Source organism: Carassius auratus, chromosome 23 (genome assembly GCF_003368295.1).
Source record: "Carassius auratus strain Wakin chromosome 23, ASM336829v1, whole genome shotgun sequence".
Lineage (NCBI taxonomy): Eukaryota > Metazoa > Chordata > Actinopteri > Cypriniformes > Cyprinidae > Carassius > Carassius auratus.
The window spans coordinates 14326192-14347852 of NC_039265.1; the positions used below are offsets into that span (position 1 = coordinate 14326192).

The 21661-nt window shown below is 37.3% G+C and overlaps 2 protein-coding genes across 14 annotated transcripts in view; one reads left to right on the forward strand and one right to left on the reverse strand.

Annotated features, from left to right (window-relative positions):
• Positions 1 to 376: 376 nt before the first annotated feature.
• dnajc11a (DnaJ (Hsp40) homolog, subfamily C, member 11a) lies at positions 377 to 9217 on the reverse strand. Its single transcript, XM_026199976.1, has 16 exons — positions 9084 to 9217; positions 8140 to 8269; positions 7323 to 7396; positions 7088 to 7189; positions 6874 to 7008; positions 6382 to 6504; positions 6212 to 6285; positions 5951 to 6140; positions 5773 to 5858; positions 3631 to 3747; positions 3389 to 3544; positions 3155 to 3224; positions 2875 to 2932; positions 2633 to 2775; positions 1513 to 1642; positions 377 to 1336 (listed from the first exon to the last, which is right to left on the reverse strand). The coding sequence occupies exons 1-16, from the start codon at positions 9153 to 9155 to the stop codon at positions 1311 to 1313; spliced, it is 1686 nt and encodes a 561-aa protein (XP_026055761.1). The 5' UTR covers positions 9156 to 9217; the 3' UTR covers positions 377 to 1310.
• Positions 9218 to 11748: 2531 nt separating this feature from the next.
• Positions 11749 to 21661, forward strand: part of camta1a (calmodulin binding transcription activator 1a) — a 356861-nt gene continuing 346948 nt past the window's right edge. For 11 of the 13 annotated variants that reach the window (XM_026199992.1, XM_026199980.1, XM_026199981.1 and 8 more), the window contains exons 1-2: positions 11749 to 11897; positions 15547 to 15648. In XM_026199992.1, the coding sequence (XP_026055777.1) occupies positions 11873 to 11897; positions 15547 to 15648 (127 nt within the window). In that variant the 5' untranslated portion in view covers positions 11749 to 11872. Of the gene's footprint in view, positions 11898 to 11940; positions 12390 to 15546; positions 15649 to 21661 lie in introns of those variants that run through there. The other 2 variants (XM_026199987.1, XM_026199989.1) reach the window with 2 other exon arrangements.

Consider the following 21661-nt stretch of genomic DNA (forward strand, 5'->3'; position numbering starts at 1 on the left):
GATTTGAATAACGTATTAGTGAATGTTGAAATGAAAACTAACTAGTTAACTGCTGTTAAACTAAACCTTATTGTAAAGTGTTAAGATTATCTAAGTTTACTCTATTTTTTTTAAATATGAAAATTATGTACACCATTTAAACCCAATATACATTTCCATTGTTCCTTGAAGATTTATTTTAAAAATGACAGTCTATACTTGCTGCAAGTGGTAGGCCATTAGGTAAAGTATAACAAACACCTTTTGTACTCCAGCCAACAATTATAGATTGTCTTTTTTAACATCATTCAAATGGCAAGTGTGCAGAATGGACACAATTCATATAAATTATACTACTCAAAAAGGAAACAGGAAAAGACATTCCATACAGTCAGTCTTTCAAATAAAAGATCAGTCATTTATCAAGACAAATTAGTTTTCTTGCATAAAGATCCCAAATACCAAAAAGGCAACAAAAATGTTAATAACCCAAAGACTGTAATGGGGGTTTAAATCTTCCCTGTATGAATTATGGCACTAAAATGCAGGGATTAAGGAAGATCGTGTCTAAAATAGAGAGGACGTTCCACTCGTCCCTTTATCCACTGCTATTCAAGTCTTTGGACACAAGGTGGGAGACTAGCCCTACATGAAATTTAGTACACAGTTCACAATACCGGCATATTTTGTGCATTGGCCCCTTCAATTCCTATGACACTGCTGGCAGAAGTGAAGTACGAGAGGTGGGCCTCCAAATATTAGACTCGAGGGAAGGGATGAAAGAGAAAATTAATGCAAATGATTCAGCAGCCAGGGTTTCACTAAGAACATGCTTTGCCTCCTAAACAATTGCAAGATCATTTATTTGGAAGCTGGTGGTACAAAAAGTCAGATCTAGAAAGAAGGCTGACAGCTGGGGTACACCAGCTCCCGTGGGATTCAGTGAGTCGGATCAAGCAGCAATGTTTCTGTGTGATGTAATGAGGGTAAAATAGCTCTCTCTGCTGAGTGCTGATTACATGCACTGTTGTGGCTCCATATCTGAGGAGGGGGGCCTACCAACACACATATATATCTATAGTTTAAGCTTTTTTTCTGGCTAAGGACATATTTATTCATGGGAATCCAGTGAATTAAATGCTCCAATTAAATGTTCTAATCCAAAAACAGATCATGTTGAATAATATTTAAAACAGCAACAAAATAAAGGATAAATAGGTATATGAAGACTTTTAAGGGCACAGAGTGTTTCCAGGGCACTACTCCAGAACATCTGTGTCTCAGTCTACACCAGTCCAAACTGTCCCTTTCAACTCCAGAGATACACGTTCCTAACTGTCATTATCAATCCTGTGGGCTACAAAGGAGAGGAAAGACAAAAGAACATAAGATTTTAAATTACAATTGGGAATAGCATTCATCTTTACTGCTAGTAAGCACACTTAAGCATTTGTCATCAAAGTGAGGATATTACGAATTTAAATGAATGCTCTAAAACAACTGCAGATTGTTTTGTCTGGTTTGCATACTCACATTGTTTTGGTATCCTGAGTGCTTCTGTGTCACCACACAGAACTTGGTGCATCACACCTCTGAACTGATACAGTACCTTCAGACTCTTCTCCTCACCTACACAGGGGTCGTAGAAGCCCGGTAACCCAGCCTGAGGACATGCATGCAAAAACAATCACTTAATACCCACTACAGCATTTAACATTAGGGGTGAATCAGTTCTGATTTCTCAAGGCTCGGTTTATTGTATATTTTTATTTGTTAAACATTTCATGCAACATTAGGGCATTTGAGGAAAAAAATAAAATAAATTAAGCTACTTTTTAAAACTACATATTTTTTTTACATTTTAGCATTTATTGGAATATTAAGAAAACTTCCAGGAAACTTACACTACCATTCAAAACCATTCTTATTAAGTCTATAATGCTAAAAACAGTTGTTCAGGTTAATATATTTGTGGAAGCTGATACCACTTTAATGAACAAATGGAATTTTATTTCATTATGTGACATAACTGTCCTTACTGTCATTTTTAACGAATTGAAAGCATCTTTGCTGAAAGTATATAGTTAAAAAATATAAAAATCACACTGACCTGAAAACCTTTGAACTCTTGTGTGTCTATTTATTACTGTTTAAATTTTTAACTTGCTTTGCGGTTTCTTTTCCCTTTTTTTTCCGTACAGGGATGCAAAACTACATTTAATATTTCAGAAGCAAGATCAAGCTTTAGAAAGCACAAACAAAACATTTCAGAAAACTAGATAAAACCTTCTGTTCTGAGAAATAACACTCTCTCTCTCTCATCCAGGGCAGTCGTGGCCTAATAGATAGAGTAGGACTTGTAACCCGAAGGTCGTGGGTTTGAGTCTTGGTTCCGTCAGGGATTGTAGGTGGGGGGAGTGAATATCTCTCTTCCACCCTCAATACCACTACTGAGGTCAGAACCTTGAACTACTCCCCGGGCTACCCACTTCTCCGGTTATGTTTACATTGTGTGTGTACTTGAATGGGTTAAATGCAGAGCACAAATTCAGACACCATACTTGACGTCACTTCACATTTTTTACTCACTTTTTATCCTTTATTTGTCTTCTTGACCAAAGCCTATAACAAAGCAAGCATAACAGTGCTTTACCTTAGAGGCTTCTGTGAGAACGAGCTTGGAGTCCTTCACCAAGCACTGTAGAGGCACCGTCACATCAATGACCCTTGCCCTTTCATGTTTCCGGCTGTTGTCTGTCACAAACTTGCCATACCAGGCATTGAGGATGATCAGACCTGGTACACAAGGAGTTTAAGTCACCAATCCTCACTTGGCAGAAAGTTCAAATCAAAGTTTGATCACGTCCAATGCTATCGGGTGTTATGAGGTCATACCCATTTTGGACTCCTCTGCTTCGATAATTCTACGCACAGACTCTTGCATCAGCAGAACCTTGGGAAAAGAGTGATTTCAAATAAGACTGCTTGTATATGCACATAGTGAAGGCACACATTTATCACCCTGACACAGCGACTGATGTGCAGACAGGAACGATAGCCTGATGCTAACTCATTGTTTCTCCAAACACAAAGAGCCTTCTGTGAAAGTTATGACCACTTTAAACGGTCATGCATTATAAATTATTTGCAGTGTATTTAGACATTATGAACTCACAGCTGCTTCTGCCTCTTGCTTCTTTTTGGCAATGTCTGATGCCGAACTCTCCCGCTGCTTCTCAAGCTCCCTAAACAAAAGACCAAAGGTTCACTTTTAATTTACCATTACTTTCCAGACTTACAGGGGAAAAAGGTTGGAGAAGAATACTGAAAAGTCAACTGGCCAGTAAAAGACAACAAAATGAAACATGTTAGTGTGACTCTGCACATATAATCAGCTTAAAAGGCTTACTGTTCCTGCTGTGCACGAAGGTAAGGTCTGATAACTAGCCGCTGGATGGCCAAGTAGAACACAAGGGGTCCGACAGTGGCATAAAAAACGGCGCTGGGTAGAAGCTGGTCTGTTAAGTGGATGGGAAACAAGTACGTCTGGCTCGCTCGGTTCAACCTGGGATAGACAAAAATATCATCATTTCAGAGCTACTGAAAAACTGCTATTGGAATATAGCTTCGAAATGATCAAAAGCATTTTACTTGATCTTGAGAGAGACGCCTTGAGGTACTCCGACACTGACAGTAGCGCCCAGGACACTGTGTCGACTGATCTTAGTTTCAGCACCATATTCAACCACCGTACCGAAAAACCCTGACCTGCAACACAAGTGTGGTTATTTTTTTACAGGCTAGAAACAGAAAATGAGAATTATTAAGACAGTTGTAGTGATCAGCCACAAATAGACTGCTGGTCACATGAACACAGAATTTAGCGTATCAGACAGATACTGCATTTATACTGCAAGGACAAATACACTGATTTCCTGTTTCTTTACATTCAATAGACCAGCTAGGGAGTCCACAGCAATACTGCAGAGTGTTTGCTGTATAGCATTTTATTATCAAATGTATCAAATAGGGCTAACCTAATTCAATTATTTTGTAATTGAATTAAAAAAAGCTAACTTTCTCATATTCTAGATTCATTGCCATCAAACTGAAATGTCAAGAAATGAAATATTCAAGAGTTTTAATACTGATGGTTATGAAATTAAAAAAATCTGTATTTCATAATGTTTAAATATTTTCTCAAAAATAAATCAAAAAAAGATTTACAAAACAGAAATGTTCAAGTTCTCCAAAGCAGGTTTAATTATGCACTCAATACTTGGTTGGGGCTCCTTTTTTTATGAATTATTGCTTCAGTGTGGCGTGGCATGGAGGCGATCAGCCTGTGGCACTGCTGAGGCGTCATTGAAGCCCAGGTTGCTTTGATAGCGGCCTTCAGCTCCTCTGTATTGTTTGTCAGATGTTACTTATCTTCCTCTTCACAATACCCCATAGATTCTCTGTGAGGTTCAGGTCAGGTGAGTTGGCTGGCCAATCAAGCACAGGAATATCATGGTCATCAAACCACTTGGAAGTGGTTTTGGCACTGTGGGCAGGTGCTAAAGTCCTGCTGGTGCTAAAGACCTTGATTTCCAAATTAAATGCTAAATTTACTTTCATCTGAAAAGAGGACTGTGGACCACTGAGCAACAGTCCAGTACTTTTTCTCCTTAGTCCAGTTGACATTGTTTCTGTTTCAGAAGTGGCTTGGTAGCTCTTTTCCTGAGCATGGTGACTCTTGATATGTGACTCCAGCTTCATTCCACTCCTTGTGAATCTCTCCCAAGTTCTTGAATCGGCTTTTCCTGAAAATCTTCCCAAGGCTGTGGTCATCCCTGTTGCTTGTGCACCTTTTCCTACGACACTTTTTTCTTCCAGTCAAATTTATATGAATATATTTTGATACAGCACTGTGTGAACATGCAGCCCTTTCAGCAATGACCTTCTGTGGCTTACCCTCCTTGTGGAGGGTGTTGATGATCATCTTCTGGACAACTGTCAAGTCAGTAATCGTTCCCAGAATTGTGGTTGCATGTTCTAAACTAGCCCAAGAGGTACCCATTATTTACAAATTACTCAAACTATTCAAGCTCAAAATAGAATTCAAATTTTTTGAGATACCGAACTTTTAATTTTCCTAAGCTGCAAGTCGTAACCATCAGAATTAAAACAAAACAAAAAAAAAACTCTTGAAATATTTCAGTTTGTGTGCAATGAATCTACAATATAAGAAAGTTTGCTCTTTTTAATTAAAAAAACAAAAATAAAGACCTTTTCCATGATATTCTAATTTGTTTAGATGCACCTGCATATGGTTTTCAATATACAACCATTTAAAGGTCACACAGGGTACATATCTGATTTAATCCAAACTTGATACTAACCTTGTTTTTATTGTTAACACATGCAAATAGTCAAGATAAAATCTGTGCCAAATAGGGTGCTTGATAAGCAAAACAATTTATAAAGTATAACAATCATAAATAATTTGATTAGGTAGAACTCTTCAAACAATGCAAAAGTAATGAAACAATGTAAAAAACAAAAACAACTATCAACAAAAAATGTGCATAATAATACTGAAAGCTAATATTGGCTGATAAATTCTATCAATACCTTTTTTTTTTTTTTAACAACGTGTTTTAACTAACCAAATTCATAAACTACCTGTTTAAACTAACCATCTTCTTTTTTTTTTTTTTTAAAGTGCAAACGTAGCTATATAAAAATACAACTACAAGCCATCTATATTCAAAGCACAAAAAGACAAAGACAGAATCCAGCGATACATACTTGACAGAGCCCTTGATCTTGGTCTGGTCATCATCCTGGAATTTGTACTGGTAGCTCATCATGATAAATGTGTGTGGAATTCCCAACTATGGCAAATAATAAAAGATCATGAACAGTGGTTGAGGAAAAAAACATTGGAATAAAGATTAGGTGATGCTGTGCATAACAAGCAAATGACCTGCACAGCAAAGGTGAAATGGCTGCTTTTGGTGTCCCTGACGATGCTGCTGTTCATGGAAGACTGAGTTCCCCAGCGCCACTGTAAATAACCCATAGTGTTTTTGTCCAGGTGGCGTGCAAGCATAGTAGTGAGCCCCGGCCGTATGCCGCGGGATGAAAACTGCATGCCACAATGAGCTGTTGTGAAGCTAAAAAAATACAAATAGATCTTCAATATCCAATCTGCTCAATCTTCTTAAAACAGATGTGCTGTACTCACCAGCGTGAAGTTAAGTTACGGAAAATTTTTAACCCGAAGAGAGGTCCATGTGTGTCTCCTGCCCCAAACTCAACCTGTATTAAACATGCATGAATCATGTTTGATTGGAAGCTCAGCAAAAATGATAATCTAGTCCACTATTATGTAAAGCATTAACGGAAAGCACTTACTTCTCCCCAGCCCTTAGCCGAGGTGACTCGCCGCAAGGCCAAGTTTATGTTTCCTCCCCCATTTCCATTGTGTGTGGAGAGAGAGCCGGAAAGAATGGCGGTGTCTGATGTTGTCAAAGGGGCCTATGAGAGCAGAGATGAACAGTATATAAGCCTCACAAGTGTATTAAGATCAGGGCCAATGACATATAAGTGTGCTTCCACAATAAATGAAAATCTTTTAAAAGAAAGGAAATATCTAGTTTCAGGGCTAGACATTAAACTTTGATATGAGCTTCAACAATTTACTTTTTCGGAGTAAAAAAGTTACTTGTTCGAAAAAAAGAAGAAAAAAAAAAAATCTGTACACATCTGTATTGCTTTTAATTCAATGCATCCTTTCTGAATAAAGGTATTTGCTTTTCAAAAGAAACACAAAAACCTTACTGACCCAAACTTCTGAACAGTACTGTATCTATGAGGTCAGAAAAAAACATGATGTAAGGACTATACCTCTATTGACTGTGATATGTGCATCCTGTTTATCTCAATGTGCGGTAGGCCACCGCCACCACCAGAGATCTCTTCATAATCTTCCTCATAGTGATCAAAGAGATCCGTTGCATCAATACCCACGCTTATCGTCCCCTGAGTGAGACACAGAACAATCAGCGATACTTGTATCAATGATGACAGCGGCGGCTGCTTTGGGGGCATTAGTTCAAACCTTAGGGTTGGTCCTTTGCTGTAGTCTTCTCTCCTCTCTCTCTCTTTGAAGTCGCTCGTACTCTTCACGGATCTCTGCTGGTGTTCTTTTCCTCTCCACTATCTAGAAATCATTATTGTAGTGAGCACAAAAAAGATGACACAAATGCCCACTTGGCAAATGATTTGCTTGAAATTTTATTGAAGTATGAAACGAATGCTGACGCATTTTTTTAGTCTTCTGAATAGCTAATTACCTCCCATCCTTCCACATCCAGCCCTCTCTTCCCATATATGTCATAGATTGCTCTAGATTGTGGGTCACTTAGTACTGCAAAAGAACAAATCACAATAATTAAATAAACATTTGTTTTACTACAGAGAAATGGTCTGTTAAAGAGATAGTTCACCCAAAAATGAGTTTGTCACCATTTACCGAATGATGTTCCAAACCTGTATGACTGTGGAACACAGAAGAAGATATTCTGAAGAATGTTGTTAACTAAACAGTTTCAGTTCTCATTGACTTGGAAAACAATGGAAGTCAGAGGGAAACTGGTTTGGTTATCAACATTTTTCATAATGTGTCATGAAATGCATACAGGTTTGGAACAACATGAGATTGATTAAGTCGCATCAGTCCAAAAATAGGTCATGACTAGGAAAAAAACATATATAAGTTGCAATGGACTATAAGTCGCATTTATTTAGAACCAAGAACCAAGAGAAAACATTGCCATCTACAGCCGCGAGAGGGCGCTCTATGCTGCTCAGTGTAGACTACAGGAGAACTGAGCAGCATAGAGCGCCTCTCGCGGCTGTAGACGGTAATGTTTTCTCTTAGTTCATTTCTCTTGGTTCATGTCAAATTAATTTTGATGCATAAGTCACAACTGACTTTACGCCGCAGGACCAGCCAAACTATGAAAAGAAGTGCGACTTATAGTCCTTAAAATACGGTAAATGATGAATATCCCTTTAAAAACAAAATTCCTTAACAGTAAAATCAAAAACAACAATGCAACAAAAGTGGCTTGCTTTGTCAAAAGCTTTAACAGTGCAAAAACAACGTACCTTCATATGCCTGGTGAACCAAGTTAAAAAGCTGCTCTGCCTGACTTTTAAGCTCTGGATCTCTGTGCTTGTCTGGGTGGTAGAGCATGCAAAGACGGCGATATGAAGCCTTGAGCTCATCCTGTGTGGCCTGAATATAAAGTTAAACAGAAATCATTCATCGTAAACCTAAATGACTCTAAATTGTTCTTGGGAGGACATAACATAAAAAGGTGCAAAATCAAGCCCAAAAGCTTCAAGAAATGTCTAAAAACAAGTTCCGAATTTGTAACCAAGACTGAATAAATTCCTCTCAAGGCTTCTGTGAAAACTTTAAAGTGTCAGAAATGTTTAACTTTTTGTTCTGTTCCACTAAATTAGACAAAATGAAAATGTCAGTCACAATTTGATTACATTGTTTGCCAAAAGATGGCTGTCTGTCCAAAACATTCTGCACAACGTCTCCACAGAATTAAGTTATACAGATTGAGCAACATTGAGGGCGAGTAAATTGTTCTAATAATATTAGAAATTATTATTATTCTTTCTAATAATCTTAGAAACTGGCAAAGACAAAACAATGTCGTTTAAAAGATGTGTTAAATTTTATTTACATAGTTTTTTTTTGATTGAAGTCAACACTTTGGAAGCAGTTTCACTTTTACAGTTGAGAAACGTCAAAATGAATCACCTACATAGTGTTTTCACTCAGTGTTTTTCGTTTAAGGTTAAAGAAAACAGAAGGCATGTATATATTATATGCATCCGATTTAATAATGGCCATGCAGTCAAATTCCTGCTTGAAGACAATGATTAAGTAAGGGTCACGGTGTGCTGACTGAGCTACAGCTTAACGACATGCTGTTGGATCCTGTTTAAAAGCGCTATACCTGAAGCGCCTGCATTTACTGTTCACTTCTGACTTTCTCATATTAAGCTTCTCTGTTAATAACAACATGTCATACCTCTCTGCGGACGTTTAACAGAGAATAATAATCATCATTGTCGATTTCATCTTCTTCCAAGGCCGCCGCCATATTTACCACCTTTCATCCCCGCCCCAGCGCCAGATCAAACCACGCTGGTTTTTGGTGTGTAGAGTCGGAGCGCAAGCAGGGCTTCAGCGCCACCCTCAGGATAGGAGCAAAGAGATAGTTATTTGATATGATTGTAGATGTGTATACGGACCCTTGCTACTGTCTGTATTTCCTTCAAGTCTGTGCGTGAAGATCGCAAGTGTTGTAGGACTTTGGGGACACAAACATGTTGTAAAAATTCCACAGAGACTTATTTTTGCATTTTGCAATTTACAATAAACTTCTAAATGTTTGTTCAGTAGTCCAGACGACATAAATATACGTTTTTATGGTTCATAATCATTTTTTGTTCGGTTAGGAAAATTCACATACTCATCTATGTAACAATAAAATATGCAACATTATATATTTTATAACCACATTATGTGCTATCTAATATATAGCCTGTTAATTTAATTTAACCTACTGTACACTAGAAAGTTTTCCTCTACATTGAGCAATTCCTCGTTTTCGTTTCAAGTTTGTCAATGTCCAAGTGTTTTTATTAGTCTACTGGTGGGATGTTGTACATATAATCTAATTTAAATCATTTTATGTGAAGCAAACGCAAAACATAGTCTTTAACAGGACCGTCATTCAAAAGTAGACACAAAGAATATCTAAAAATAATAAATACATTCAAACTGAAGACTACAAAGATGTTTCTTGGAGATTTATTTTTTATTTTTTATTTTTTTTATAATTATAGACATTCATCCAACATTGTAGTTTAATTTAATTTATTCAGTTAAAAAGTCATCCGGCGCCCTCTTTTGGCCTTAATTAACATTCAGTTAGTTAATGGGCTGTAGTTGACGTCAGATCCAAGCAGAGTTCCATTAGTGTTTGAAAAAAAGAGCCAATAATAAATCAGTGGCATGTCAGTATGTGTGCAATCACTAAATAAGTCAAATTCAATTTTAATTACAGACGAATAAAATCAACTTCGAAAAGTCATAAAATCGAGTAGAAATTATTGTGATAAGTTAAATGGATGGGAAAAAAAGATGTTGTTGTGACTAATGGTTTTAAGTAATAAGTAGATAGCCTGTGAAGACCACTGTGGGATGCCATGTATGATCCTTATGTGATCCTTGGCAAAATTAGATTGCAGATGTTCCATAAGGAATTGTGATGTAGTATAATTTTCAGTCCCTTAGAGAATTGAAGTGCCTCAAAAGCTGTAGTAAACCAACATTTTTCAAGAGCTTTATGTAGCTATTATTATTAGCCTTCTGAACACGTTTTTAATCCTAAATTAAAAATTTGCTACATATACATTGAGCTTGATTTATTCAGTCATATGTTGTTTATAGTCACAATGTTTTGTTTATTCCATTACCAGATGTTTCGTCTGATATACTGGCCCGAATGTTTTCTCTACGGGTCATTTAGAATGTTTTATTCAACAACCCAAGATTTTTCTCTTCGAAAATGAACAGATAAGGATTTGGAAAGCACTCGTGTTATCAAGCAACTGCGAGCAATAAAGATGACGCTTTAATGATAACATTGCATGCAGGGTATTCGCTGCGGGCAGAGAGGCATTTAAGCCATTATCTATATGCTCAGTGCAATTAACGAATGCTTAATCTAACGAATAATTAATCAGCTCGGTTATAATACGACTTCAATATTCCTAAACGCAGTTTTGAGGTTTTCTAAGCAATTCAATGGAACCCAGACCACAGCATTATGCATACACTATTGAAATAGGCTGTCTCTCGCAAGCTCAGCAGTGTATGATACTTTTCGGATACTTTCAATGAACCATAGCACATTTAGGAGGCCTGGGGTGCTATATTTTTCGTAAAAGCGCACTGTGACAGTAGACCGCTGCTGCCACCTGGAGCTGTCCGTTCAGCACCATGGCGCAGCACTTCAGCGCATTCAGCCCAAATGTTGCTTCATCTTCAAGGTTAACCTATGGATTGCTATGTATCCATCTCGAATGGCATACATTGCTTTAACAACATAAAAGACAGCGTTTGCGCTTTAACGCAGATGGCTTTATAGCAATCAACAATTTGTAAAAAAAAAAAAAAAAATGTTTGTCATACAACATCCATTGAATGTGTCACAATTATTCTCTGCCATTTTACGTGATTTTATGAGCTTTCAACTCGATTTTATTAATTGCAAATTCAACTCAACGTGGTCGAAAGTTTTCAGTCTGAACAGTAAAAATTATTACACTGCATTGGTAGCTATAAAATAAAATGGGTAAAGGCCATGATTTGTACTTAACGTATAAATAAACAGGTTATTTGTACGTGGATTGTTTACGAATAAAATGTCAGCGCAAAAAGCTCAGAAAAATACGTTTTCTGCGTTGAATTTGGTACCTTGAAACATTTGCTTCGTCTTTTCATTTGCACGCGAGCATCTAAAGAGCGCTCACTTTGGATTGGTTCGGGTCTTCTTAAGGTGTATCTACACATGACGCTTTACCCAATGGTTTTCGTAGACACTTTGAAGGGGAGGATATTTGCTTTGCTCTCGCAAGCCATTAAAGAACAACTTGGTCAGTCATAGTTCGACAGCCAATGAATGCGCTCCGGTTGGACTCGCCTCTGCCTCGCCAGTCCCTGCTTCTCGTGCTGCTGTCCTCGGCGTGAACGCGCGTGGTACCCAACGCTCGTGAAGAGGAGGAGGAGGATGTGGCGCGCGGAGGGGAAATGGCTGCCGAAAACAAGCCGGAAGGTAAGTCAGAAACATCGGTCATATTTTTTTACTTGTACGACAAGAGTGTGCGAGGGGAAAAATTTGAAGTCAGACAGGAAAGAGTCGCCAGTTGAGAACCGAGGAGCTTTTGGGATTGTAAAGCCTCTGTGTTTATCCTCACACACTCGTTATTCCAGCACGGAGACATCACATCACATCCCCCTAGCCAGCCAGCATCGGTAGCTAGCCAGCAATGTGCATCACACATATTTAAAAACAATCCGGAGCAAAAGCGCGAGCGCCTCTGAAAATTTAAAAAATCCGTCTCGCTCTCCGTTTCCTTCAGCCTAACGGTCGCACTCAAAGCAAAACTTGTGAGCCGCAACGACTGTCGATTTCTAACTTCTTTTTTCGATTTACCAAGCTTCCTCGGTTGCGTAAATTGTTTCTGAGTTGGCTGGGATAGAGTTCTGGAGACCGCAGTTTGACCTAAAACTACCTTACAGCCAAGAGTCACAAAACATACTGCTGGTAAGCTTGTTTAATAGTAGATTTTTTACCTCTCGGTCACTTTCACGCGTCCATGGACTCCAACTGACCTTCTTTTTTGCGGTTTTGTAATGTATGATGAAAGCTATTTCACTTAGAAATTTGCTTCAAGGACACATTCTTCTATACCAATTTGCCCCCTTTACGTCAGATATACATAAACAGCAGTTTACATCTCGGAACTAGATTCTTGTATAACCGAAAATATAATGTGGCGACCATAACGCAAAATGAAATGTTATTCTTATACCAGGAAGAAAAAAGAGGTGTTATTGAAGATTATAGGCAACATAACAATTTCTCTTTAACAGTGTTTCGAATACTTTTCAGATTTGTCTCTTGAATGAATAAGGCAACGAGTTGGTTTCACTCTAACGTTAATACAGTTGCATCGCAATGCATGTCCAAAGTATTTCGCTGCTAAATTTGTCTGTAATACGATTTTTAATTATTAGACAGACGTAGTTGTTTTTTAGTATTATTGAATCTTTTTGACCAGAATTACATTTTGAACAGTTGTGTCAAGCTGCCACCAGCTCATATGAGAGATTTCCTTGAATATAAAACGTATACACAGCGAGTGTTTGGCAAGTCGTCATTAGTTGCGAGGATTTTTTTGTTTGTAATTCACCGGCAGTGTGAGATCAAAGCAAATAATGGTTTATTAACCACAAGGTGGCGACATTGAGTTAAAATAAACTTTATTTGGGGAAATCGTGATAACATATAAAAAACAAAAAACAAAAAAACATTTGGCTAAAAAAAAAAAAATCAGTCTATAAATCGTTTTTGATAGTTAACAATCTAGCCTCTAGGGAACCTTTAAAGACAGCAAAACAGGTTGATAAATCATGGTGTGATGATGAATTGTCAATTTTTATGATGGTGAATAGCCTAGTAGAAGGTGAAAGATAAATTTGATAATAAAACCTCACTCTTGTGTAGTAAATTATGCATTTTGATAAACTATACATAGAATACATTATCCTAATATAAACTGGTATTAAAACATGACTCCAGACAAACACAGGGATCCGAACATATAGGAATCCACAAGGGGGTGGTATTGAGCTTCCTAAATGTTCACTATTTATATATTTTAACCCCGTGTCAGCTAAGAATACAAGCATTACCATACATTTAAATCTACGTTTGTTTTCAAAACAGCACTGAGGCTAACTAACTAAACTAGATCTTTCATTGTGTGTGAATGTGTGTGATTGTGGGTGTGTGCATGTGTTTGTCTATCTCTGCATGTCTGTGTGTGCAATTCAGATGCAAACAAACACAACAAGCTTTGAAACATGTGTCAGACTGGCCTGCTTCCTGCCAATGCATATCAGTAGCCAAGAGCTTTTTAGAAACCCCGACTTGTGTCTCCCATTGCAGAACAGGCTTGGTTATTTTTGTCATGCTTGTCAGGTCAATGTATGGGGGAGGAGCTAGTGTTCCATACCTCCATAGTAGTATAGAGTGCTCTGCACCGAATGGCTACAACTAAATTCAGAGTCCCATATAGCCAGCAGTGTGTTATATTTACTTTCTAGGCCTGTTCACTTTCAGCATGTAGTTTGCCATTATACGTGGTGCACACCATTAATTTTAGCACTGATTGTTGCCTGTATTTTAACCTTTTGTCCTTGAAGCATTTAAAATGTTTGCATAGAGCACAGTTCTCCAGGGCCTTATTATTTGGCAGGGTTTTTTGCACATAAGGACAGGCTGTTCTTAGCTGGAGGCTGCTATGAAAACATGGTTAATGTCTCACACACCCCATAGAGTTCTTCTGTCTCGTGATATGACCTAGCTCATATTTTAGATTGCCATAAAATGGGACTGTACCTATGGAAGGTAGCGACTGTGGATTGAGATGTGCGAAGGAACTGTACATTTACAAGCATAGTTAACCCAAAAACAAATCTCAATCTCACTTTCATTAAGTTCCAAACCTGACTTCCTTTCTTCTGTGAAACACAAATATAAGTAAATGATAACAGATTATTATTATTTTTTTTATGTTGGTGCCCCATATTTTTACACATTTATTTGAATTTGGTGGTTCATTCAGAGACTAGGGTCCTGTTTATCACAACAACTGACTATTAGTAGAAGCAGGAAGGATACAAGCTCTTCAAAGAGGGAATTGTAACATATCGAGGCATTATATAGAAAATATACTTTTAAAGATATCTGCATAGTCATTTTCCTTAGTTTGAAAATATGCTTTGAGATTTTTAATTTTTTAAATTAATTAGTGAATGACAGAGATAGATGGAGATGCCACTTCTTCCTGGGGAGTCATAACAGATCCTTTCAACTTGTCTCGATCCTTTCTTACCTGCCTCACTCAGAAACACACATTAAGTTCATCGATTGGTGTAGCTTACTAAAATTGAGCCTCACCAAACAGCCCTGGGACCACAATGAATTTGATTGCTGCCCTCATTGCTACCTGTTAGGGGCAGTTTCTTGACTGTTTATTTCAGCACCTACAGATTTATCAGCAAGACTGAGGTGAAAAGTAAAAAAAATAAAAGAAACACAGGCAAACACAAAACAGGTGATTTTGAACAAACCAGTTAACATTGGAGTTACTACTGTATATACAGTGGTCTAGATAGATTGTTTTCTCTCTTGGCAGTGTAACACTTTTAGCCATTAACAGCTGGAGCCATCTATGACACTTTTTTATAGTTAATGAAAATGTGCATGCGATCTGAAGTTACAAGGGATGCTTTTACATTCCTCGTCCATACCCCTGCCTGCAAATGAAACTGCATTTTCTCCCCACAAGGCAGCACCTTAGGCCAAAGTAATTCCTTTAAATGCACCCCTGAATGCGCTTGATAAAAAAAAAAAAGGGGGGAGAAGCAAATAGGTATACTGAACTTAGAGGCCGAATGGTGCATATTGTTTGGGAGATGTGTTCTTCAGCATGGAGATGGACACATTTGGGATGCATGGGCTTGCTGATGGGAGGGAGACTGGGGTTCGGCAGATGCCACACTGCTGACCCTGGTAAAAGTTCCTGCTATGTGCATGGGGGAAATAAAAATTAAATCAAAGCTGTACATCCGGGAATGTGTACTTTTCCCAGAATTCTTTTTTTTCTTCTCCACTCTCTCTTTGCTTCCTGAAGGACTGAAGAAAATCCGTAATCCGGATCGAATGTACAGATCAGCTGTGTGTTATTCGGCCCATGCTCCTCCTAAGAGTGTCAGTGATGACACAGAGACGAACAGTAAGAGCTGTTATTAATATTGCATTCGTGGCATTGCTCGAAGGGGCCACTTGCTGCCTAATCTATTATTCATCCATCGATTCATTTATTTACCTCTTGATTTCATTTGTCGTCCTCTCCTCCCTTGGGACTTCATGTTGGGGCTTTCTGTGATGATTCAGTGCTTTGACGGGGGTACGCTGTCGATATCAGATGTGTTGTTAGTAACTGAAAGTGACAGTGGGTGGGTAAAATCTGGCACACCTTGGTTATGTACACACTGTTAAGCTTCAGCAGTGACAGTTGCATTTAAATATGGCACATACGGAAGAGAGACACAACTGTGATACATTTTAAAATACGTAATTAATAAATAGTTGTTTAGTAAAATTCTTTATGCACTGCATAGGATTTTTGTAAATGCGGTTGTCACTACCTAAATTTTTTGGAACTTAATTCTGTTGTAGAATGTGGTTGTCAATCCCATAAATGACTGAACTCTGTGTGTGCAGAACAGATTTAAGCACTAAAAGGTGAGCTGACAACAAATTTATCTGCAGTGTGTATGCAGCCCCTGTGCTTTAAATGCTAGCGTTGACTTTGAAAAAAAAAACATCCATCCAATAGTGCAGCAAGACTGAGCTCTACTATTTGTTGAAAGGATTTGTCAACACTACTAGACACATTTCCCCTTAGAGTATAAAACATGCATATTTTATGTTGGACTTTAAGCATAAAGCATTTGTTGTGGGATCATGTGCATGTTAATACAGCTTTGTGTGTTATATGGAGCTCTGGTTACCCTAGAAGTGGCTCTGTTCTCATGTTTAATAGGCAGTATATCTTCTCTCTTGGCACCTCTGAACACTTAGTTGATCTGTGTAATTAAGCCTGTTCATTTTTTGTGTAAATTTGTAAGTGGAGTTAAATCAGCCTCATCTTCTTGTTATGCTGTCTGCTCATTATGCCATTGAGTGAGTCCTTGCCATTTCAAAGCTCAAAGATTTTAATGAACATGCCCAGAGATGTAAAGTAAATGGCAGAAGCGGCTGTTTGCAGTCATGTTGATATTATTTCAGACGGTGTGTGTATATATGTGAGCATGCCGCCCTGTGTATCTGTCTACGCTTTAAGTATTGCATCTCACATTCTCATACTCCAGCATGATGTAACTGCTGTGTGTGCCTGTCTGTAGCGGCCCAGTTAATGTTTGGTGCCTAGAGGATTTCGTATCACTAGGACAGTAAAAATGCAGCACGGCTTGGCGGAAACAGGTAAACCACTCATGTGAGTAATTGTGGGAGTAGTTATGATAAGGATAAAGGGCTTTAGTGAGGATCTGGTGGCGTGTCCTTTACTGTCTGCTGTGTGCGAGTGAATGTGTGTGTGTGCTCACAGGTCTTCACCTCCTCTCTCCCTGAGATGGGATTTTCATGGATGGGTGAGCTTGGCTGAGGTTGAAAATACATAAGAAGGCTCGTTTTTCTCTTCAGTTTGTTGCAGGCACTTTGGTAGCTGAATTAAGTTGCTGTTTTGGGCTTTGTGGATTCAGGCCAGCCTCCTACTGTATCTGAATGCCGACAACTTTTAGATGAAATGTTTGTAACAATTTAGGCAGCGTTGAACCAAAAAGGCTGCGTAGTCTAGATTTTGTTTAGAAATTACTTTTCACTATGTGAAAGAGAAATACAAAACAGGCAAACTTCAGCCAGAAATGTGATCGCTCTAGTGGATATGGCTGGTCACTAATGTCTGCTGAGAGCTCATCAGATGTACCCAAGTCTCGGACATCACCCATTAAACCACATCAGTGTTTTAACAAGGCTGCCTGCTGGTGATTTGTCACAGTGGCTATAGCCAGTCTGACAAACAGCACTATGGGCAGACACAGCCGAACACTGTCTAGTCTGGGGATTCAGGGCAAATATTGAAAAATAGAAAGTGTCTCAAGTATTTCTTATGGCCATATACTAGCAGCATTCAAAGGCAATGAAGGCAGACTGTTTGTCCACACATATCTGGTTCACATTATTAATGTATTCTTTATAACACATTATGCTTCTTATATGAGCTCACTTTGTTGTCCGTCATTTTACAGACAATATTACTGCTTTCTAATACATCAAAAAGTTGAACAAGAACATAATCAGGTGAAAGAGAGATGCTGATATGATGTTGTTTGTGGTCCTTAATTTAGACACCATCATCCTTTAGCTCAGCAAAGACTAGGTTTTTGCAATTAATCAAACATTGATTTTTCAAAAAGCAAAGCATGGAAAACAAAGTATGTAATATATATTTAAAGAGATGGCACTGATTGTCTGTTCACAACAACACAGTAAAAGACCACAAAGCTTTGTATGCTGCAAACTGTGTACAGGAGTGTGGATTGTTTCCTTTAGATTTAAATTTTTGGACAGAAAAAAATTGAATCAAAAAAGAATACTTAATGGCCAAAGTTGCCAAAGCTACAGCTGTAATAGGACTTATACATACAAATCAGTTTAATTTTACAATAAGGCCATCCTTCAAAATATTTTGGTTTGTAGTAATAGTAAATTTAAAAATAAAAAGGGTCGGTAGGTAGGTCTATATATTTTTTTTCAAGTTTCAATGTAAAAAAAGAGGAAATTTTTGGTGATGGTGATTACGTATGTATGGATTTAAACAAATTAGCATATTGTGACGTCACTGGCTGGGTCTTCAATGCAACCTACAAATGAGAGACCATTTACTTTGCTTTCTTGGTTTGTCACTTTTGTGAAAAAAATCCTATTTTATACGGCAAATAACAAAAAATATAGGTAAATCCACGGACAACAGGCATGATGAATGTAAAGATTCAATATATTGGTAAAGACCAATATTTCTGATGATTTATTGGCATGAAGTTTCATACACAATGACAAACAGGAGTGCAACATTCTCAAAAAACAATAAGCAGAGTGGACCACCATAACAATGCAAAACATTTACTGCAGGCTTCAACAGGCTGTGTTATAGTATAGTAGAATAAGAATGTGCAGGCTGTGTTTACGATTAGACATTTTAACAACAACAAAAAACTGCATAGGCGATTCTAGCCTGAATCTGTATCTGTATGCATGAGACTGCCTGAATACCAGCAGAATTCACATTTCTGTTGTAAAAAGAGCAACATTGTGCAGAAGTATTATTTGCTGTTATGCGTGTGTGTCCGAAGCTGCATTTGCTGTGTGACGCGTGTTCAAAAAAAAAAAAAAAATTGGATGCACAAAAAAAAAAAAAAAACCCTGGAGGCGCTCAGAGAGAAGGTCGTTAAAATCAATTTCCTATTATCGTTTTCGAAACTTGTGTTGGTTTGTCCAATCAATTCATGCAATAGATATTTGAACATAAAGTGACGGTCGACACGGTCAAGGTTTTAGACTAGACGGGAGAAGGGATGGGAAAAGATCTGGGCACAGTTTTTTCAGGACTTAAGTTAAGTTAAAGTGGTGTCGAGCTGTTTTAATTAATTTTTTAGATGTATTATGGTGCCCGAACCATACTGACAGGGAATGAGAGTATGAGAAGAAGCAAAACCGTGTAAACATAGATGACGTCACAGGGTTTTTTTTTAAGAAAGAACGTAGCCTTCGTTTGTATGTAGGCCTAGGCAATTTATATATTTAGAATACTTACTAAAATATAATTAATATTATTTTATTGCTTTTGTATTAGTTGCTTGAAGAGTAAAAAAAAAATTTCTTAACGCAAATTTACTACCGGCAATTCGGTCGGACTAAAAGCAAAAATAAAATTCAATTTGAGTCTCTCCTAAATTGACATATTGAATATTTTTAAGGATGGCCTAAATCTATCAAACTGTTTTGAGATGCCTGTTAATATAAGAAAGTTTTAAAGGACCATTATTTTTGCACTTTGGCTAAAGTGCCATTATGTCTGTCTTCCGTGTGCTTTATTTTTCTAAAATAAAAATATGAATGTCTGTTAAACATACAACTTTTCATCGACAAGATCTAAAGCAGAGTAACATGCACATTCATAATAATGGACGCCAGGTCTAAAAGGTTTATGATGTGGTTCTCTTTATTATCCCTCAAGAGATGTTCAGTCACTCACAGTCAGTCGTGCCAAGAATCATTTTCTTGCTTCTTCTCACAACTATCACACTAAGTGTAACTGATTGCCACTGAATAGTAGTAGATGATTAGTCAACATTATGCTGGTTCAGAGGGCTTTTGCTATTATGCCTCATTCCATTCTTCTTTTTTTTTCAAGATAATAGCAAGGTCTGGCTTCTTACAATGTACTCTCAGTGAAGTGATAATTTAGCATTGGGCCTTGTTCCAGGTAACCATTTGTTCCTAGTTTGACATCCGTTTAAGAAAATTGATGGTTTATTTTGAGTCATTGATTTATTGATGTGGTTGTTTCAAACATGTTTATGACTGTACATGGTGAATCTGTCTCTCAGATTAGATAAACTTATTCACTGGAGAGTTAGTAAGTGGAATATCAGTCATAAAATGGAGTGTAAATGGAGGAAATGAGACGTCTGTAAAACTGTTTTTATCCATATTAATTCATTGTATGTCTGAGGTAATTCTGCTTGGCTTTTCTAACAGCTGTCTCGTATTTGCTGGTGGGCCTTGTGCACACATGCTGGTCGCTTGTACTTTAAGCATTGTATGCTTGTCTATTCTTAATCCATAATGTCTCAGAAGCTACATCTAAATAAGTTGCACAGCAGAGCTATCAACATTTGCTCTCATTGGCCGTTACATTGCAATAACACACACGTACAATGATTTTCTGTCTTTCAAAATTTTGTCACTTTGGGGACTGTGATTTCTGTGAAAAACACAGACAGAAAAATAGTAGAATAAGAATTTCACAGAGAAGTTTTAAATTAAATGAATCCCAATAAATAAACAGTTATAGTATAACAATATAGCATAGTAAAACTTTATAAAGCAAAAGACTGTGATTAAATTATATGAAAAAAAATGTATTCAGGGGAAATTCTAAATGTCTATAACAAACAAATAACCAATATTAAAATGTGAAGCTATTTTGTCTAAACAAATTATGCAGGGCTCCATACTTACTATTTTTTACTAGAAGCACTGTAGCCCCTGACTGAAAAATTTTAGCAGCACAAGCAGAAAATGTAATGGCACACCTTTTATGTAAAATAAATATATATATATAAATATATATTTTACTCTTGTTAAATGTATCATTATTATTCTATAGTTTTATATGAATCTGACCAACAAATTCAGTGATTATGTGTGATTTAGTTGCAAATTGAAGAAAAGTTTGTTTTTCAAAGCACGTTGTGACATTTTTTACTTCATAAACAACAACAAGAAAAGAGCAAAGCTACAAAATCTGATTTCTTGATTTGATATTCTATAATAGTGATTTTATAATTGTTATTTTATAATTTCAAAATTTAAAGGAAAAAGTATAAATTAATGACTGATAAGACAATTGTCAGACTCTGTTCCTGTCTTGTGTTGTGTTTTCCCCCATGGTAAATTATGATAATTTGTTCCAAGTGTGTCTAGTTAATTATCCTCTTTTCCCTGTGTACTTAAGCTCTAGTCGGTTCAGTCTGTCGGGTCTTAAAGGGTTGGTTCACCCAAAAATGAAAATTAGGTCATTAATAACTAACCCTCATGTTCTTCCAAACCAGTAAGACCTCCATTTATCTTCGGAACGCAGTTTAAGATATTTTAGATTTAGTCCGAGTTGATTTGAAACTGTGTGTATGGTATACTGTCCACTGTCCAGACAGGTAAGAAAAACATCATCAAAGTAGTCCATGTGACATCAGTGGGTCAGTTAGAATATTTTGAAGCATCTAAAAATAGCAAAAACTATGACTTTATTCAGCATTGTCTTATCTTCCGTGTCTGTTGTGAGAGAGTTCAAAACAAAGCAGTTTGTCATATCCAGTTCGCGAATGAATCATTTGATGTAACCGGATCTTTTTGAACCAGTTCACCAAATTGAACTGAATCGTTTTAAACGGTTCACGTCT

Coding starts and splice junctions, on each gene's coding strand:
- dnajc11a (XM_026199976.1), bottom strand. CDS start 9,155: ATGGCGGCGGCCTTGGAAGAAGATGAAATCGACAATGATGATTATTAT. Junction 8,270..9,083: donor TGTTAAACGTCCGCAGAGAG/GTATGACATGTT, acceptor CTTTATATTCAG/GCCACACAGGATGAGCTCAA. Junction 3,545..3,630: donor GGCGTCTCTCTCAAGATCAA/GTAAAATGCTTT, acceptor TGTCTATCCCAG/GTTGAACCGAGCGAGCCAGA.